General features: G+C 29.5%; 1 protein-coding gene across 1 annotated transcript; it reads right to left on the reverse strand.

The window, feature by feature from the left end:
• Positions 1-6,813: 6,813 nt before the first annotated feature.
• Positions 6,814-7,910, reverse strand: LOC127246798 (auxin-induced protein 6B-like). Its single transcript, XM_051268370.1, has one exon. The coding sequence runs from the start codon at positions 7,811-7,813 to the stop codon at positions 7,373-7,375; it is 441 nt and encodes a 146-aa protein (XP_051124327.1). The 5' UTR covers positions 7,814-7,910; the 3' UTR covers positions 6,814-7,372.
• Between the last annotated feature and the right edge of the window lie 12,759 nt (positions 7,911-20,669).

The following is a 20,669-nucleotide window of genomic DNA, read 5'->3' on the forward strand; positions in this document are numbered from 1 at the left end:
TGATTCAAATAATTCAAATTACTAAATTATTTATTCAAAATTTTGGAAATGAAAGAAAATTAATATTTGAAAAAGAATAGAAACAAATTTAAAATAAAGTTTAATTTAAGCATTGAACATTATAACATGTTCATATATATGGAAAAATTTAGGATTGGCAATGTACTCCCTCCGTACCAAACAATGTGCAACATTTATTTTTGATACGAGTTTTTAGGCGGGTAGTATGCTCTATGGAGAGAGAAATATATATTTTATTTATTTATTTGGATGATGTGAAAGTGTGGAGTAGAGATTAAGTATAATTAATTATTTTTTATTTTAAAAATATTGCGGGGTGTTTGGGACATACAAAAATATATATATATATTGCACAAGACAGATATTACTATTTAAATGGAATGATGGTAAGGTAAGCAGGATAAAATAATTTGGAATAATTAATGGAAATAAATGGTGGTACTAATAATTAATAAGTAGTAATAATAAGTGATGGGCTTAAAGGTTATTAGTGGCGTGAGTATTAGGGCACAGGCACAGAGGTGGGGACAGCTGTATGTAATGTATGTATAATGCGTAATGTATCTGTGTAATAATTGGACCACATATTTAAAAGTGTTTATAAAATAGTAGAATAATTAGAGTCTAAAAATGCACTTGTTGATGAGCTAAAAATGGCTACGCTATGAATGTGTCGTGTTGTGTTGTGCTCTCCATCATTACCAATATACCCTTTGGTTGTTAGTGTTTTTATTTTGTTTCCGAATTCTCAAGTTTGGTATATATTTACTAGTCTTTCTATCGTTCTAACTTTATATTCATTTGGTCGAATACGAATTTTAAAAGAAATAAATAAAAATAATATTATTTATATTTTTAAGATTAAAAAAAATAAAAAATAGTATTTTTTAACTAAAGAAAAAAAAACAAATTTAGATAACAACAAAAAATGAATAATTTTGAATGACAAAAAATGTAGTACTTTAATATATTTATATATATATAATGGTGGAATCAAGAGCTACTAAAAAGGAAGTTAATGTTGTAAACTTTTAAAATTTAAAATATACTCCATCCGTTCCACGTACCGTGTCTGCTACATTGTAGACACTGTATTTTAAAAGAGATGTAATTAACAAATAATTAAGAATGGATTAGTGAGAATAATTATCTTATAATATAAATAATTATAAATTAAGATTAAGATAACTAATTATAAAAGAGATGTAATTAACAAATAATTAAGAATGGATTAGTGAGAATAATTATCTTATAATATAAATAATTATAAATTAAGATTAAGATAACTAATTAGTTTAATTAAAATTTTAAAAAAATAAAATTTAAAAATTTAAAATGAGATTTAAGTGTGTAATTATTTTTCAAAAAAAGAAAGTGACATGCTACGTGGGACGGACAGAAACAGCAACACGGACATGATATGTGGGACGGAGGGAGTATTAATCTATATGTCCTGTGTTAACATATAGATTTTTCTATTTTCGTTGTACTGCGTTAATGTATATATCTTTTCATTTTTGCGCATTAACATATTTATTTTCTTTTAGTAAATATGAACTATATTATATATATCTATTTTACCATAATATCATTGTTTTTACACAAAAAATAATAATAAAATTATAATTACATTACTTTTAACTATCAACTATAATTAAAATAATATTATTTTTTAAGTTTTTTCAACAAAAGTAAATATACACCTTAGGTCCTTAACACATGATGAAGAGAGGTTTTTTCTTTTGTTTTTTTTTTGGGCTAACTATTATTTTGTATATATATATATATGTGTGAATATATGCGTCTTTTATATTACATATGTTAAGTTGAAAAACTGTACCATCTATTTTTGGCATATTAACAAATCTTTTTTTTGCTACTGTTGTCGTTAGATTACAAAAACAACAACACCTGACACTGCAGTCCCATCAAATTGTATTTATTTGTCTATCTTAGAAATTATGGTTTCTCAAGACAAAATGGATACTTTGAGTTTGTTCTTTTGTGGCCAAAAGTGTATAGATATACACCATTCCTTTTTTTTTGTTCAAGAGAATTAATTGCATGTCTGCAACATGCTTGTCGTGGCTGCCTTACATAGCTCAAGAGGGGAAGGAGGGACTGTAGTGGTTTTGAGAGAGTATGCAGTGAGAGAAATATTGTAATAATCCTCTCAACCTCAACCCTTCCCATCTCCATGCATTGAGTGTGATATACATTACTATCTCGCCAGATAGTTTGTCGGTCGAAGGGGAATTGGATTTCCGATCCGGGAAACATTTAGAATTTGAGCAGCCCAACTATGTGTTAGTTGTCAGTACGCGTTTGTGACATAGTATGCCTGTTGAGGGATTTTACTAGGTAATCAGCATTGTAGTTTGGGTTGAAGAAGTTTTTGGTGTTTTGTTTTTAATCAACACTGATTAATGAACCTCTCCTGAATTTGAATCCCCCGATGTAGGTTGGTTATTACCGAACCGGGTTACCAAATATCTTGTCATTTATTGATTTGATCTCCGCATTTATTTTGTTGACAAGATGTCGTTATAACTGTGATATAATTACGTTTTGGGAGTTAACCATTTGAATAAGTGTTCGAAAGTATATTCATGCAGCACTTATTCTTTCCCAACAACATACATGGAGTATTATATGCATATATAGATATGTATGTACATGTAAGATATACATGCATATCTATAGATAGTAAATCGACGAGTTAATATTTGAGTCTATAAATGGTTTTGCATGAACCACGTCGCGTCCCTAATGCATGTTGTCATGTTGTGTACATTGCAAACATTATATTTGCTATTTTTCTTCATTCTTTTAATTATTTAAATTTTATAGTGTACAATAAAAATATGAATATTACTTTCATAAGTATTATATTGATATAGAATTTTATTTTATTTTATTTTATTTTTTTTAAAAAAAATCAAAATGTACCCACTTCTAATGAATGGAAGTGGTCTAGATTATATTGTCTAAAATTTTCATAAAATAACGAAAACGAGCCAATAAATTGGATGAAATATTATTTTTATATATAACAATAAAAATTTGTTATCGGATTACATGATGATGTGTAGATGGATTCGTATAGTAATCATTAGGTCATGGGTTTAAATTTCATATATTTGGGTCTTATATTTGGATCTTATTTTCCACGCATAGTTCAGTAATTTGTATATTAATACTAAAATACTCCTTCTGTCTACTCATAAAGTATACAATTACTTTTGACGCAGTGTTTAAGAAATAATAATATTTTAATTATAGTAGGTAGTTAAAAGTAGTGTAATAATATTTTTGCCTTTGTTTTTGGTGTAAAAATAATGATGTGATGTAAAATAAGGGTATTTGTAAAAAAAAAAAAGGTATTTAATGAAATGTTTACTTTGACGTCCCAAAATAGGAGCGAGTATTAAACTTATAATAAAAATTGTCAAAAAAAAAAAAAAAAACTGCTTAATTAAATGAAAATTAACTTAGTTGAAATAATTGGACCTAAATTATTAATTAGCGTAGTTTAAATACAATTAGCAATAATTTATTACATCTTGACGAAGTGGGGACCACAGCCCCACACGTTTCGGTGAAGGAAGTGCTTTTTTTCAGTTTTATTGGTGGGGCCCATCCGACACACCCTATCTCATCCGTGAGACACGTGTCCCATCGAAGCGACGGCGTTTGGCATAAGCCAAGTCACGAAAAACGCATTTGTCGGCAAACTAGTCACTCTCACTCCAATTAAAAAAAGCGTAAAAGGTGAGCGTGAATTGACTAATTTCTCCCTGCGAACGCCCGTTTGGGTAGTTTGTTAGTTATGGACTCTGTCCCGATCACAAAATGGGGAAAAACAGACCCTCCCCAAACAATACTTTATAACATAACATAATTATAAATAATAAATTATTATTAAACCAGCATATGTATAGCTTCATGCAATTAGTGCTTACGTTAATCTATTTTATATATTTATATATAAAAATAATAGAATTTAAAAAAGATCACATTTGATTTAAATATTAATATAAAATACATATAAACTAGAGTTATCAAAACATACTAATGAATAAGTCGTGTGAGGATATTTGTTGTATTTATTTAAGTTCATAAAGTACTTTATATAAATTTTATATTTTATTTATTATTTTTAAAGTATATTAATTATATAGACATATATATCTATATATCACGGATTTATATGCTAATTATTCTTCATAGTGGGATAGAAGTGACAACTCAACAAACACAATTTTTTTATAGTTTTATTTTTATACATATATATCCTTATAAATAATTTCATCATCACATTTTTGAATAATAAAAAATAATATTAAATCAATCAACAGTAAGTCAACTAACAACCTATTATAATTTACGTATTAATTTATATTAATTATTTATAAAAATATATTTTTCTATTTACTTTAAAAATATAACTAACATTTATTTCTTTATAAAATTATATATATCGAATATGCAAGTTATTTTTCAACATTCAAAATAGATTTTATATTATTATTATAAAATATATTAAATCATAATTAAAAAATATATATATATATAATATTTTATTGCTAACAGTAAATTAGTCAAATCAAACTTCCAATTATATTTCCTAAGTTAAAATAATACACATTAGATTTTGCATAGAAGTAAAATCCAAGATAGCATGATTGGAAAAAGTCATTATGGCGGTGGACTTGTTGCTACATTTAATCCATTTCAAATTTCATTTATTAATCTACTTATATGCAACATTATCTCCGCTATTGCGGATTATAACATAAATAAATCACTTGAAAAAAAAAAAGAAGTGCAATAAAAATAATCAAGAAAAAAAAAATAAAAAAAAATCGCCAAACAGAATTACATGATTTATTGATAAAGAGAATAGTCTTATTAGAATTTCAAAATGCACATTAAATTATTTGTAAGTATTTATAATAATTTTGTTGGGGACTCCCGTTTGCGGGATATGTAATTAATGGCTTAGTTTCCTTAACAAGTTCGAGCTTTTAGGTGAGACGGTCATTAGTTTCCGACATGGTATCAGAGCCTAGGTTAGGTCTCGAGTTCGAGTCCCGCCCGTCCCTATTTGTGGCATATGCATGTGCAAGTTTCGCAGACCCACTTGCACCTGAGGGGGAAGTTCGAGCTTTTAGGTGAGACGGTCATTAGTTTCCGACAAATTTAAACTAAATATAATTGACTGGACCCAAAAATAATATCTTTATGGATGCATAATATGTGTGTGTAATAACCGTTAAGGGTCCACCATTTTGTCCACTTATACGTTTTAATTCCTAAGGCTGTTAGTCTCATCACTTACTTACCAACCACTATTTAATTTCCCAAAATCGAATAAACTAAATAACCATTAAAAACCCTTTTAAAATTCATTACAAGTAAAATTAAAAATAAAAAAAATGCCCATGCTAAGTTGCTGAGAATTTTTCAGACAAATCGAATTGGACGAAAAAATGGCACATTTTAAGGCATGGCCAAAAGGACTCTTTGTCTGTGTCCATTTTCTCATCGAATAGTTGATTTTCGGAATCATTAAAATTTGTCTGCTTTTTCACCACTTCAATTTATTTATGTATTTATTTTTGCATAACCATCATGACAGCCCATCAATGATCCAACAACTCTTTATTTATTTATTTATTAAAATCACTTGTGACAATTTTTGTTGTTATGTAAGTGGAAGGTTTTGTACGTACGAAATAAGGAAATATTGGTGGGGTTCTTTATTTTGCACGCCTGCACTGCACACTATCATGCAATTTCTCAACACCCCAGAACCATATAACGGGAGGCTGCCAATCACGTGCGGGGCTTCGGACACGGCACGTGCTTAGTTTGCCACGTGATGTCCATGCCCATGTCTAGTTTAGATTTCTGTTTTCGGTCTGGACATGGGAAAAGTTCTTCTTACTGTTTTTTTTTTTTTTATAGTAATAAATTTGCCCAAGGCTTGGATTAATTCATACCATTTTTAATTAAGCAAATAAATATCTATTTATCCAATTATATTTTCATTTTTTTTTTCCCAATAATTACTGTTCGTTTCACCTCCAAAAATACTATATTCAAATAAATTTATATTGGGCTGGAAATTTGCTTAATTAAAATATTGAATACATTGTGTTGGGCCCATACGGCCCAATCAATCCAGCTACTTATATTACTGTAAAACGTATTGGGCTTTTATAATGTAGGCCCAAAGTGTAAAAAAAAGAAACGTAGTGGGCCTAATATCAGAGCATGTCAAGGTAAATAGCAATAATTTAATTACGATTTTATTTTTTATTTTTGACAGGTGAAAAGTAACCATCAAAATGTTAAAATAATTACTGACAAAACCCATGTGTTTCGAGTTTCTTGAAGCTTTGACCACTCCTCTCATCATCGGATCCTTCAATCCTTAGTAAAAGCTGATCGAATACATAATTTTATTCACTCGATGAGTTCTAAGTAGGACATCAGTGTAATATTATAAATCCACACCCTTTAAATAAATCCAATGGGCACTTAAATATAATCTGATTAAATTATATATTTATGCACAAAAGTCTACACATTAATTATTATCCCCTGGTTTGATTGCACCTTAATCATTTGCACAAAATTTAAATCGCGACGAGTTAACTATTTGACGTGAATAAACAATGGAAATTCCAAGAATTGTCGAAATCAGAAGAAAGCTATATTTTAATTATTACAAAGACTTTCATAATTCTATGACAATAAAATTGAAATCTTTTTAGAAATGGACGAAATTAACGACCAAATACGACGTGGAATCAGATGCCAGAAATGAAGGCCATCTGGGAGGTACTTTATTTGCAATAAAGATACAATTTTATTTTTTTTTATTATTGTACAGACTACAAAACAAGATTAGAAAAATAATCCAGAGTGAAATTTCAAGCTGGTGTTTAGCTTTTGAATAAAAATAATTCCTCTGCTACAGTCTCCTTTCCTTCAAAAAAATTCGATCCCCATTTTCAACTTACATCAGAGACGATCGATCATTTCGTACCTCTGTAATTATTTGAATAATCCATCTGATTGAGCAGACGGTTAATTTGTTTATTGGCTGCAGCTCCGATCCGAACCCGGGACGACTCGGTGGTGACTCGTCCACCTGCTTGCCATCACCTTCACATTCTCCGGACCAACTCAGTGACTCGCTGACCCCCAACTCTCCAAATTTATACACCAATTGCAAAATCGAAACGAAGAAGATTGAAATAGCAATGAAGAATTTACTGATTCCACGGAGAATCAAGCGTATGGCCTACGCGGGCGGGTTAGGATCCGGAACCCGGTCCATTTAGCAGATGGAGTTATCCGGAGCTCCATGCAGAAGCGGCCGCGAATCGGGCCAGAAATCGAGGTTACCTCTGAGACAATATCTCTGGAAGTCTTCGAAGCTCATGAGCAGCGGCGAGTGATTGGCGATACTCGAATCCGTTCGCGCCAAGTACCGGAGAATCTCCTCGAACAGCGATTCGTCGCAGGGGATCGCCAGAGGTCCGTTGTTGCTGAATCCGTATTCCTCCTCGGCCTGAACCAGCAGTTTCTTAAACAGAGGATGGTTAAGGTACGTCGTCCGAACCACGAACCGCCTGCAGCTGCTTCCCACCGTCACCGCCACGTGTCCGGCGGGGACGTCGGACGGCGCGCCGCGGGAGGCCATGGCTGCCTTCCTCCGCCACCGGCGGAGCATTTGGCGAATACGAACAATGTGGCGGATTTTGCTGCACGCAGACATCTTCGATTAGGTATTCGACTATCAATCGATCGATCGATCGATGTCCAGAAAATTTTGGAGTTGAATTTTCTGAGTGAAATTCGGATTGTGTGAAGAAAGGGGGGATTGAATTACGGGGAAGAGGCGCGGTTTATATAGTGTTGGGAGTCAGGGGTCTATGGTCAAATGACGATAATACCCTCAAAAAGAGTCGGTACTGTTTCGTCAGTGGTCGTCGGCCTGCTGGCCTTAATAATAAAAATTGGGAACGATAAAAGCTGCAGCTGCAATAGTAGTATTAAATTAACAATAATAGTTATTGGTTTCAACTTTTCGATTTAATTTAAAATATAAGTGGGAATGGACCAATTAGGAATTTTTTATTTAAATATTTATGGAATTAGTTAAATTGCGAGCCGATGGCATGGCAGGTATAGTCAAAGTAACAATATCATATACTGTATTACATAGTTAGAAAAGTATCTATATCTTGAAATTTATATTTCTATAACAAACAAAATTGTTTTATGAGTTAAATAATACTACGTAATATTGTGTGTATACTACTTTCCATAATTTATCACTATATTCTATCTATGATCCAACCACTATATTACCTCAAGAAAATAAAATGATTAAATATTTTTTTAGAGCAAAAATTGTAATACATTGTGCGTTAAAAATAAAAATAGAGACATATATCTTTAGAAAACATACTTCCTACATTCACAAACATAATAATAACAGTACCACTTCCATGAGTTTGATCTATGTCGTCAAATTTATTTTGAATTAAAATATATTTGGTTCTAAGGGTTCGTTTATTTTTTGAATTGATCTTTGAATATTAATTATTATAAAAAAAAAAAGTAATAGAAAATATGACAAGAATATTTTTATTAGTATTATTACAATGATAGGGAGTATATTATTAAATAGTCATATATAGAAAATACTATTTGTCCTCCTCTACCCCTAACTGCTTTTAACTGTGGAGATTTATTTATTCAACTCATTTTAACTTTCTAACTATCTATTGCCTTAAAAAAATAATAAAAAAAAATTAAATTATTGACTTTTAATATATATACACAGTTGCATTCTTCGATCTGGCCTTCCTTTCTCTTCCCTGTCAATCAAACAACAAATTTCAACTTGGGAAATCACAACATTGACATTTCTTTAAAAATCAAATTAAAATACAAACCTGCAGATTAATTTCCAGTTATTAAGATTATCAGTATCTAGATTCTAGCATATATATATATATATATTATAAGAATAAAATGACAGCAGAAAATAAAGCAAGCTCGTGTGGTATGCTGCTTTTTTATACATACAACAATCTAAGAACCCTAAAATCCAAAAACCCTGAAAACCTTTCACATGCCAAGACTGAAATGCACAATTTTAATTTACTTAAAATAAAATAATATATATATATATATATAAACAGTGAATAAGAAAGCAAGCTCCATTTGATGTGCTCTTGATGGATAAATTATATCTCTCTTCAGACCACAGATAGTTAGTTGGCTTTGGCCCTGTGTGGCTGTATATATTATTATATGCAAACAAAAGATGCTTTCTTACATTAAATTTTAATTTATTAATAATTATTCAAAAAAATTAAAATCTACTATTAAATTTGGATTGCAATTTTATATTCCTCCATTTCTGGCCAAGAGCCATGTGCTGCACTGCTCCCATCTTTCCCTCTCTTTAAAATTCTCATAGCTACCTGCCAAAAACACTAATCACTTTATAAAACCCTAATTTGGCTCTGCATCAAGACACCATTACATATTCATCCATTCATCTAGTCTTGTGACACGTGTTTTTTTTTATTTTAATTTTAATTTCTTATCAACATGAAACCTAACATCAAATTAAACAGTGATATTTAGGTATATTGAATTTAATTAGCAATTGAAGGAAGTAACCCAAAAAAAAAACAAAAACCCTAATTGGGACACACACACATAAATACATACATAGATATATATGTATGTATGTATATGTAAATTATTACACGTAGGTAATGGAAGTACATCCCCCTTGGTGTCAAAGTGCCCCACTTGTCAAGATTTAAGGATCACAACAGTAGGTGTGTGTGTAATAATGTTCCATGGATTCACCAAATTAAATTTGTATAACAACAAATTAAGATCGAATCAATAAATCCCCAACACAATCATATATATATATATATATGTGCATGCATGGGGATATTAATTATCTTATGTATCGACAATTAACATCTATCTCTTTGTTCATGAATATAATGTCTGATCATGTTGGGATAAGATGTTGTTCCCTTGTATTTTTTTGCTGGCATATATTTATTGTTGGCTGCTGATTTGGGTGCCTTTAATTAACTAAATTTAATTAGGAAGACAAGGCAAGGCAAGGCTGTAAAACAATAAGGCCAAGAAAGTTGCACTGCATGCATGGGTTGGAGTTTTTTTTTGGTATGTGTGATATTAATTGAACAAATAATAAAGGAGAAAAAGACTGTATATCTCACTAGTGGAAGTCCATGTAATGCTTCTTGTAACTTGCATTTAAGGTTGTTCCAATTAATATTGGAATACAGATCATTCCAGTACCTTCATCTCCTACACAAATAATAATATATAATAATAATAATAATAAGAAAAGAACTATAAATATATATATCTAATGTATTTATCCAATGTTTTTTTGGGATATAGGGTATTGCTATAGAGTACTTATTACTTATTTTTTTTTAAGAGGATAATTGTTGCTTATGTAATACTAATAATTGGGATTGAATTGTATTTGAAAATATTATTGATGAAATCTTTTTATGGGAATTTTTGAGAAAAATTAGAAGAGATATTAAAATTAGTTGAAGGATAAAATATGGGTCCCGAATGGAAGTTGGATGACGTGGCACCTATCGGGTGCGTACTTCAAAGAAAACCGTTATCTCACGTCAGACTGTTGAATGTCTATGTGGCAGTGTCTCGGGAGACTTCACTTCCATTTCATCCTTGTTCACATCTAATTTTGGATAAATCTTTTTGTAATAAATGAACATTTTATTTTGTGGATTTTATCGTATTGTTTAATTTATATCAGTAAAAGATATTCACTATTTTGATATAATAGGATTTGTAAATAATATTTATATACAAACATAAATTTAATGACTATGAGTACATGACTATGATGCATTTGATTTTTTTCACTTCAAATTACATCATGAGCGTGTTTGTGGTTTTTAGTTTAGAGTTCGTTTACAAATTACTTTCTATTTTTAGATTAATACTCCCTCCGTCCTAGATATCATGTCCACATTGCCGTTTATGTCCGTCCCACATACCATGTCACCTTCTTTTTTTTTTTTAAAAAAAAAATGATTACACACTTTAATTTTATTTTAAATTTTTTAATTTTATTTTTTTAATTTAATTAAATTAATTAGTTATCTTAATCTTAATTTATAATAATTTATATTATAGGATAATTATTTTCACTAATACATTTTTAATTATCTACTAATTACACCCCTCATAAAATACTGTGTTTACATATTATAGCAGATACGGTATCTGGGAAGGAGGGAGTATCTTTTATTTTTATGTTAGATACGAAAAATTGTATAATTGGTATTATATATATAAAAAAAATAATTATTGACTTCTTGATTTTTTAAATACTAATATTCATGGAAAATCATTTTTACAAAAAATATTAAGTAAACAAACTCTATATAATTTAATACTCCCTTCATCACATTTATTATTTTACTATTTTTGTATGTCTCCTACATCAAAATGTATATAATTTTCAGTAAAAATAATATTTCTTAATATCAAAATCTTCTTATATATACTTCAATTAATAAATAAAATATTATTATTATTTAATTTACTAAAAAAAACTACATGTAAAATGAAGAAGTTAAGAATTTTTTTTTTTTTCATAATTAAATTATATAATAGTTTTTTTATTAAAAAAAAATCACACAAAAAAAATCCTAATGCACTCCTACATAGTTTCAAGTTATTGTAATAATTTAATTTTTGAAAATATTTAAATGTCCAGGTACCGAGTCTGCTTAGTTGTCCAAACTGCACAAGGGACCCACCAGCCACCACACATTTCCATTACCGCTTTAATCTGTATATATATATATATATATATATATTCATCAAATTTAATTGAATAATCTCTCGTCATTTTCTTAAATTTAATTATAGCCTATTACATATAAATATTCCCTCTAATCCATCATAAAAATTTTAAACAAATTTAATTTAAGAAAGATATAATAACAGGTTTAATTCACCACCCGTGCACGTAGTACACAGACGACACAATTTAAATCAATTAAGAAAAGTGGTAATAAAGCTAGATGACGTACACCTGTCCCCTTAATCACTGTCCTAATCAAACATTAATCTTGTTTTTTTCCTTTATCCTTTTCGTAACGAGGTACGATTAAAAGATGGATTAATAAATTAATCACTCTTAATCCCATTAGATTAAAAAATATATATTAATTATAAAAATGATTAAGAGCAAAATATTATTCCCTTAGCTGTGCTTGCAAATTTTTAATCAATTTGACAAATCGGCGTTACGCATTGCATGTCATGTAGCCTTAAGAGGCTGCCACGTAATGATAAATTGAATTATTATTATTTGCATATAAAAAATTTCATAATTATTTAATTTTTGTTTTCAGAATTTAATTATTCAATCATCGTGAATATAAATAAATAATCTTTAGTTTATACATACGACAATTGCATACGAACGTGGGGTTCTGAATTAATCGTGTGTTTTATCCATTGACTCCTTATTTCAAACATATTATATTAATGTCTAATTTTATTTAATTAACGCCGCTAATCGAATTATAATTCTTTAATTTAATTTAATTTAATTATTATTATTATTTTTTGAGCATCCGTAATTACTCGTCCTCCAGTTCATTGAACATTTCGATTGGCCGATTTAAATTAAATAAAATATTAACCAAGCAACACATGATAAGTGCATGCATGTATATATGATTGTTCATTAATTACATGCAATCAGAAACCACATGGATCAAATTAAAATTTAATTTAGATATAAAAAAAAAAAAAAAAACTGGCACATGAAATTATTTAATTACTTAATTAATTTGATTTAAGGAAAACTCGATGTACGTTAATAAATGTGTATATACAATGTTTTTATTGGTATCCATTAATTATATTAGTATTCATTTTATAAATGTAAGTTACAACAGCTGCTCCTACTCTAAATTATCAATGATTGAAGATTTATTTATTTTTCAAAAAAATAAAAATTAAAAATAAAGGAAAAAAAGGGAGGGTGTATTGCTGATTGTTATTATTGTTTTAGTGATCCGTACGTCTTGATGAGTTGTGACAATCATTAATATATTTACCAGTAGAAATGGATCGTCAAGAAATGCAATAATTAAGGCAAATAAAATAGAGGAGCCATTGTCATAAATTATAATACTTATACGCCATAACCTCCACCACGTACACATAGAAAACAAATACATACAAAATCATTATTATTGGAAATTTTATTTGTGAATAAATAAATTAATGATGTATTTTTTCTATTAGCTTAAGTTTTTAGGTGAAACATTTATTTTAATAACATAAATAAAGAACTTAAAAATTCGCAATTACATTTATTTTAATAACATAAATAAAGAACTTAAAAATTAGCGATTGCGAATTTCTAAATAGCAGAAAAAAAAAAAAAACAAACAAACATGAGCTTGTGTATGTGGTAGATATGCATAATGTATGTATTAGTAGACAATACTATGATTACAACAACAACAATAATAATAATAATAATTTAATAATTTAAGCACAAATTGATAATAATGGATTAAATAATAAAAGAGAAGAAGAAGAATAGAAGTTTGTTTTTCTTATAATATATATAAAAAAAAAATACTGTTTTATAAAAATATTATATTTAAATTATTATTAAAAGAAAGATAGAAAATTGATAGGAAGGGATGGGAGTTGTGAGTGTAGGCGTAATGCATATTCCCGAGAGATCCGTACACCATACTGCAGTGCCGCCCAATCTATTTATTCACTGCTACTACGAGTAATAATTCATTACAATTACAAGTATATCATATGTGTATCTAACGTCTCTATCTCGCCCCAATCATCATAATTCATAATTCACACCCACACGCACATAAATATGAAGCAGATATTGTATATTTTTATCTTTATACTATTTTCGAAATTTATATTTATTTGATTAAACACAAATTAAAAACATTAAGTACAAATAAATAATATTTTTTATTATAAATTTAAATGACAAAAAAAATATTATATCGTATTTTTTGATATAGACTTCTTTCAGTACATTTTGTTTGGGAATTTTAATTCAAATTTGATTATTTATTAATTTTTTTAGCTAAGAATATCAAATTAAATACATATTTATATACTCTATCCGTCCATCTAGAAAGTATAGATGTTCAATTATAAAGTAAATATTTCATTAAATACTTCATTTTTTTTTTCCACAAATACTCTTACTTTACATTATATCATTATTTTTACACCAAAAAGTAAGGACAAAAATATCATTACATTATTTTTAACTATCAATTATAATTAAAATATATACTTTGTGTGTGGGCGGAGGAAATATATTATAATATTAAAATTTAATATTATAGTATTAAAATTTAATATTACATTCATTACGTTACATCAACAAATATTTATATTATATTATACAATTATTTAAATTTAATATTTTATTATTAAAAATTGACATCCAAAATCCAAACCTTACACCCAATATTTTTGGAGTGAAATATAATATATATATATAGGTAAAAATTAGTATGTATACTTTTTTTTTTTTTACAAAGATTAAATAGTAACGAATACGTGAGAAAAAAATAATAATAATAATTGTGTTTATTTATATTTTAATTTTATTTAAGAAAAAAATAATCAATTAATATATTTTTTCTTTATATAAAAATACTCAGACTCTGTTCTTTCTACATATTTTTCTAAAACAATGAATACACTGCACATTCATTATTTTTATATTCATCCTTCCGTATATAATTTTACTCTTATATCAAATTAAAATATAAGAATAAAAAAATTCACAGAAAAATATATTGTCCCACTTAGAGTGCCTAAGTTATATAGACACAAAATTTAGAATAAATATTCGGATAGCGGTTGTAGCAGCTGCGGGTTTCCACATCATTCAAAAAATTTAAAATAAATATAATTATTAAATAATTAAAAGTATATTAATAAAAATAATTATCTTATAATATAAATAATTATAAATTAATATTTAAATAACTAATTAATTTAATTAAAACTAAAATATAATATTTTTAAAAAAAAAAACAGAAAAGAAAAGAAAGTTACATAAGACTTAGAAACGAATAAAACTTGAGACTTTAAGTGTTAGCAGTCAAAACAAGGCATTGATTCAGCTAACTTGTCCAAATAAACAAAGGCTTCCAATTAATGATATCGAATTTGAAACTAAACATACATATACAATCGCTTAGACTAGACTAATCTAAATGCAATAAATCATTTTAAATTCAGATTAATTGATGATCACAGTAGTCGCCTTCTTGGAATGAAAGACCTGATTAATAATAATAATATGCTTTAAAATTCAACTACCTTCCAAAGATTAGTAGCTCTCAGTCTTCTGCTCCAATCATTACTCATCCATCATCATCATCATATTTTATTTATAACATCAATCCACTCCAACCAAATGATTGATTTCATTTATTTCCCCATTTCAAATAATTCATATTATCAAACCAACAATTGACTTGTTCATCCCTCCCTCTGCCTCAACACACACACACACAACACATACACATACACATACACATTCATATTCATATTCATCCCAATAAACTGATAAAAAAATCTTTGATCCCACCAGTTTCAAAAATCTAAAGATGCCAAGATCAGATCCCCACAGATCCTTTGATAACTCTATTTCACCATAACTAACTCTCTACATCTCATACATACCTCTCTAATTATAAAAAAAGTTTAACCAAACAAATATTCCAACCAAACTGCATGCTTACTTTTTCCCTTTCTTTTTCAAACTTCAAACACTACTTTGGTAGCACCATATACATATAGATAGATATACATGAGAGACACACTAAATGCAAATAGGCTGTCAAGCAGAGAAAAAGATATGCCCATGGGTCATGAATAAAGTTCTTTTGAATAATAGAGAGACAGGCATTGATTAATACTGCAAGAAAGAAAAGCACATTAGTAGGAGACCTGGTTCCATGGGAAAAATTGTCAGGACTCAGGACCTCCTCTGTATTCTTGTGAATTTAAAAACCAAGCTGCACATGGGTAGAAGATGCCCCTCAGAACCACCCCCCCATCATGCACCAAACTCAAATCCCTATATTATAGAAAAAGCATTAGCTACCTAGCTTAGTTGCTTTCATTTTCATTTGGATTTTGTTAGGAGGAATATGCAACTGTTTATGAAAGCAACACCATACCTACGCCTATGTTTATGCTCAACAAGTCTTTACAGTCATTACAAAAAAAAAAAAAAAAACACAAGTTTTTTTATAATTATGTATGCTGTAAGGCATTGTTAGATTCAGATTCAAGAAAGTTAAAGCAGGGAATTCAATAGTTTATATAGAAGTTTGTGCATAGCATCCTTTGCTGTTTAAATAACTAGTGCATTTTCAGATATCGAAACTGTTGATCCACATGATAACGAATAACTAACTTACTTTCTTCGGCATTGTGGCGGTTAAAGCCAAATTGGAGCATTGAACTGAATCAAGAAAGGAAATTTATGTAACATTTACCATTTCTGATACTTGTGGCCATTGATTTCAGCATATATTTTGTTCTAACAACCTGATTTGTAAATGAAGAGATCAATAAGTTAGAATACAAGTGAGTGCAGAAATCAAATGCCTTAGCAGAGATAGTCCTTACGGAACTTTTACAGGACATGGATTAGTTTATTGCACACATTTTTGGTGTAGCCATAAAGATTGGTATTGTTCATCAAGTCGTGTGTTCATAAAGTGTAAAGCAGATTTTGATCGGAAAATCTCGTTATAGTCAACATGTAATGGAAGAATCTAGCACTGAATCTGGATCAATTTTATGACATTATGTGCACGAAGCCAAGCCAATCATTGCTATAGCAACATGGGATAATTACACATCCTCCAGATTTCAAATAAGCACCAATTTTGCAGAGCATGAAAAGCATTTGATCGAAGAGCGAGAGTTAAAAACATCGCAGCAGAGCAGAGAAGAAAAAAAAAAAGTCATGTAAAATTCTCAAAAGAACACGTTAATCGAATGATTCGTTCAAACACTGCAGATTGCGCGAAAAGCAAACAGCGAAATGTAAATCAAAACCCATTGCAATTGATTCTCAAACATACACAAAATTCCACTCGATTGCATCGAATTCGAAGTCGGCGGAGTTGTACGGTTTTAATATTTGGAACAAGAAACCCTAATTTATGGCAGCATGTTGGGCCTAACAAATGTCCATCCAATTTGTGGGCTAAGAACACCACACCAAAATTATCCATTAAAGAAATGGGTCAAATTAAGTTCTATCATCTTCAACCGCGAAGCTCTGAAGAAACCGCTCCATGATCAATCATTTCACGAGGCACGGCAAGACACCATTTTTGCCCAAAGAAAGAGGGGAACAACAGGGCCAAGACAGTAGCTTTATTTCCTTGTAGTGGAAAACCGTAAAAGCCGATGCCCTTTCCAACATCGATCGGCCCACGTCTTTACAGAATGGACAAAATGGAGTTCTTTAACATGGAAGAACATGTCCCCTTCCATCCCTACATTGCAATCTGTTCTTGTGTTCCCCTCACGCCTAATTTTAGCTTCTTTCACTTTCAATCGCCATGCTTCAATTCTGGGCCCTACTCAAAAGTGCCCTGTTTTATCCTCCGTTTCTTCAACTGCTACTGCTGCTTTCGAATCCTAATCCTATTATCAAACATGATCATCTTAATCATTTCTGGTGTTCCTCATGTTTGACATAAATAGTCAGCATTAAGATTAGGGGTGATCACGCAGTTAGTGGTAACATTAAAGAACACCGTAAGTAGTAGTTTAACAATCTCCCTGAATAGTCATTTCATACATAGACTAGCCTTTAATCAATCTGTGGGCGTTGGTGTTCAAAGCATGCTTCATTTTCTTGATCATTGTTTGGATTAGAAATCTTCCACTAAGATTTACTTAAATATATTTATATTGCTGTGTTTGATGACAGTCAGCTGAATGTGATGATTAAAATCTAAAAAATTTTAGGAACAATTATTGAAATTGACTGCATCATGATCATTTTGCTTTCATTTATATTGCATTGACAGCGAAAATGTTGGCCTTAATTAAAGGGTACATTGATATAAAAAATTGTGCAACTTTATCAGGCGATAATGTGTGTGTATACACAGATGGATAGGAGGAGAGTGTGTGAGATATCATTAGGGTGAACCTCGTCCGTTGGATGATGAACACGTGTACGGCGATCGAGGGCACTTGGGGGAAAGCGGTGTTTGGGGAGTAGCGAGCAGAGGAATTATCTGCTGCGGTTGCGGCGAGTTTCAGTTCCCAAACCCAAATGCTATTATCGGTCAATGTGCTGCAGAGTTGCTTTTAGTATCCCGGCGTCGAATTAAGCTCCCATTACGGAGCTGCATCCTGGCCGTCCATCGCCCCAGATAACTCCTGGCCGTTCGATTGATTTGTGGGCCCTTCAGGTCCATGCACGCCTGATCCAAAGTGGGGCCCAATTGGAGAGATTCCTATTTCCTGCACTAATATATGCTTTTCAGGTGTTGTTGCGCATTGCACAGGACTATGGTACATTTTTATTTTTATTTTTATTTATTATTATTATTATTATTATTATTATTATTGGCCACAATCAATAATTATGGTAGTAATAATAATTATTATTATTGTTATGATAATGGCATTAGATATTTCTTCCAATTATTATTATTCCACACTTTTTCAAAAAAGTCCAAAAGCACATATGAATTTACAGCAGACCCTTTTGCTTGGGTCGCACTTATTTTTTAAATTTCGGTGCAATTGCTGCAGTGTGACGTCTTTGACTATTATTACTCACTCCACTTGTGAAATAAAAATGAAATAAATTGATTCTAATCTATATAGGAAAAAATAAAAATATAATTGTCGTCCACGGCTAAACCTAAACGCAACAAAAACAAAAAGGGCGATATAGGAATAAGTCATCCACGTGATGAATAATTTGTTAGAAGAGTTTTTGTTTTCCACGTATTAATTAATTATTATATGAATATGGCAAAATTAGTATTTCCTTTGTCACGTACATTGCATGCCCCTTTTATTGTGCACACAATCGGGAAATTCCATGCATGTTAGTTATCTTGAAATTATATTGCATTCAAAGATGCATCATGTAATTTTATTAAATAAATACACCTATATATATATATTTATTTTTTTTAAAAAAAAAATTTGTGGGGTATTATAAATTTACAATTCGAGTGGGATTTGATTTGATTTTAATTGATCGAGACAACGGTAAAATCCTTAAAGATGGCGCGTAGGTAAGTAATAAATAATAAATTAATAATGCATCTCGAGTCATTAATTAATTAGGGTTTCCGTGATAAAATTAATTAAAACACGGAGGAGCTATTCACTCACTATTGTTATGGTGTGGTTGATAATAAATTGCAATAAGTATATAGTGTTATTATTATTTCATTATTAAATTAGCAGATTAGGCTGCAGCACCAAATTAATTCGGATTCTCACAACAACTCCACACACCACCGAACAATTTTTATTTTTATTTTTATTTTTTAAATAAAAACCGAACGGAAATAGAGACAACGGCTTATCCGTGCTTAGGGATCCAATGCAACACGAACAATTAAAACAAATGCAATAAATAATAATAATAATCTTTAATTAATTATTGAAATTAAATTTGGTGGAGATGAGAGCATTAATTATTAAATTGGAGTTGGGAAGTGGGAAAACATTATAAAGAAAGAATGAAATAATAATAATAATAAAAAATAATAATAAAATTCTAAAGAGGGTTAGGGGAAAGGAGGTCTTTCCAATTACCTCGTAATCCACGTGCTAAAACACGCCACTCCGATCCCCACTTGTCTCTATATGCGTGTGTATATGTCTTGTATTCTATGCCTCCAACTACTCTTATTCAAATTTTCTAAGGGCCTGTTTGTTTGTTTTGTGGATTTGTTATTGGGTTTATATTATTCTTTTTTTTTTTTTCCTGCTAAAATTATATATACTTTTATTATAAAAAGACAAAAAAATAAATTATTATATCATTATATATATATATATTTTTGACGTATAAAAAATACAAAATAACAAAAATATCAAGCAAAATCCTCCCCTTATTAAAATTCGTGACAAAAATTTTGAAGTACAAATTTTAAGGAAATATTTTATTTTAGTTTTAATTAGTCACAATCCCAATTTCTATGTGTACAAACAAACACACCCAATAAATCTTGTACTTTGGGCCCCAATAATAAATATGAAATCTTGATAATTGAAAAAAGCAGTTCTTGATATTGATTTCCACGTTAAACAAATAAATTATAGTAAGTTAGACAGAGACAAGCCGATCATCCCTCTTCGAATTCCTAATAAATAAATACTTACTCTTACTATTATTAAATATTGAATTATATAAAGGGTGTGTTTGTTTGAAGGATTTTGGAGGATTTCCACTATTCATCCAATTTTTTTCTCCCAAAAACATCAAA

This window comes from Andrographis paniculata, unplaced genomic scaffold (genome assembly GCF_009805555.1).
Source record: "Andrographis paniculata isolate CXL003 unplaced genomic scaffold, ASM980555v1 Contig30END, whole genome shotgun sequence".
NCBI lineage: Eukaryota > Viridiplantae > Streptophyta > Magnoliopsida > Lamiales > Acanthaceae > Andrographis > Andrographis paniculata.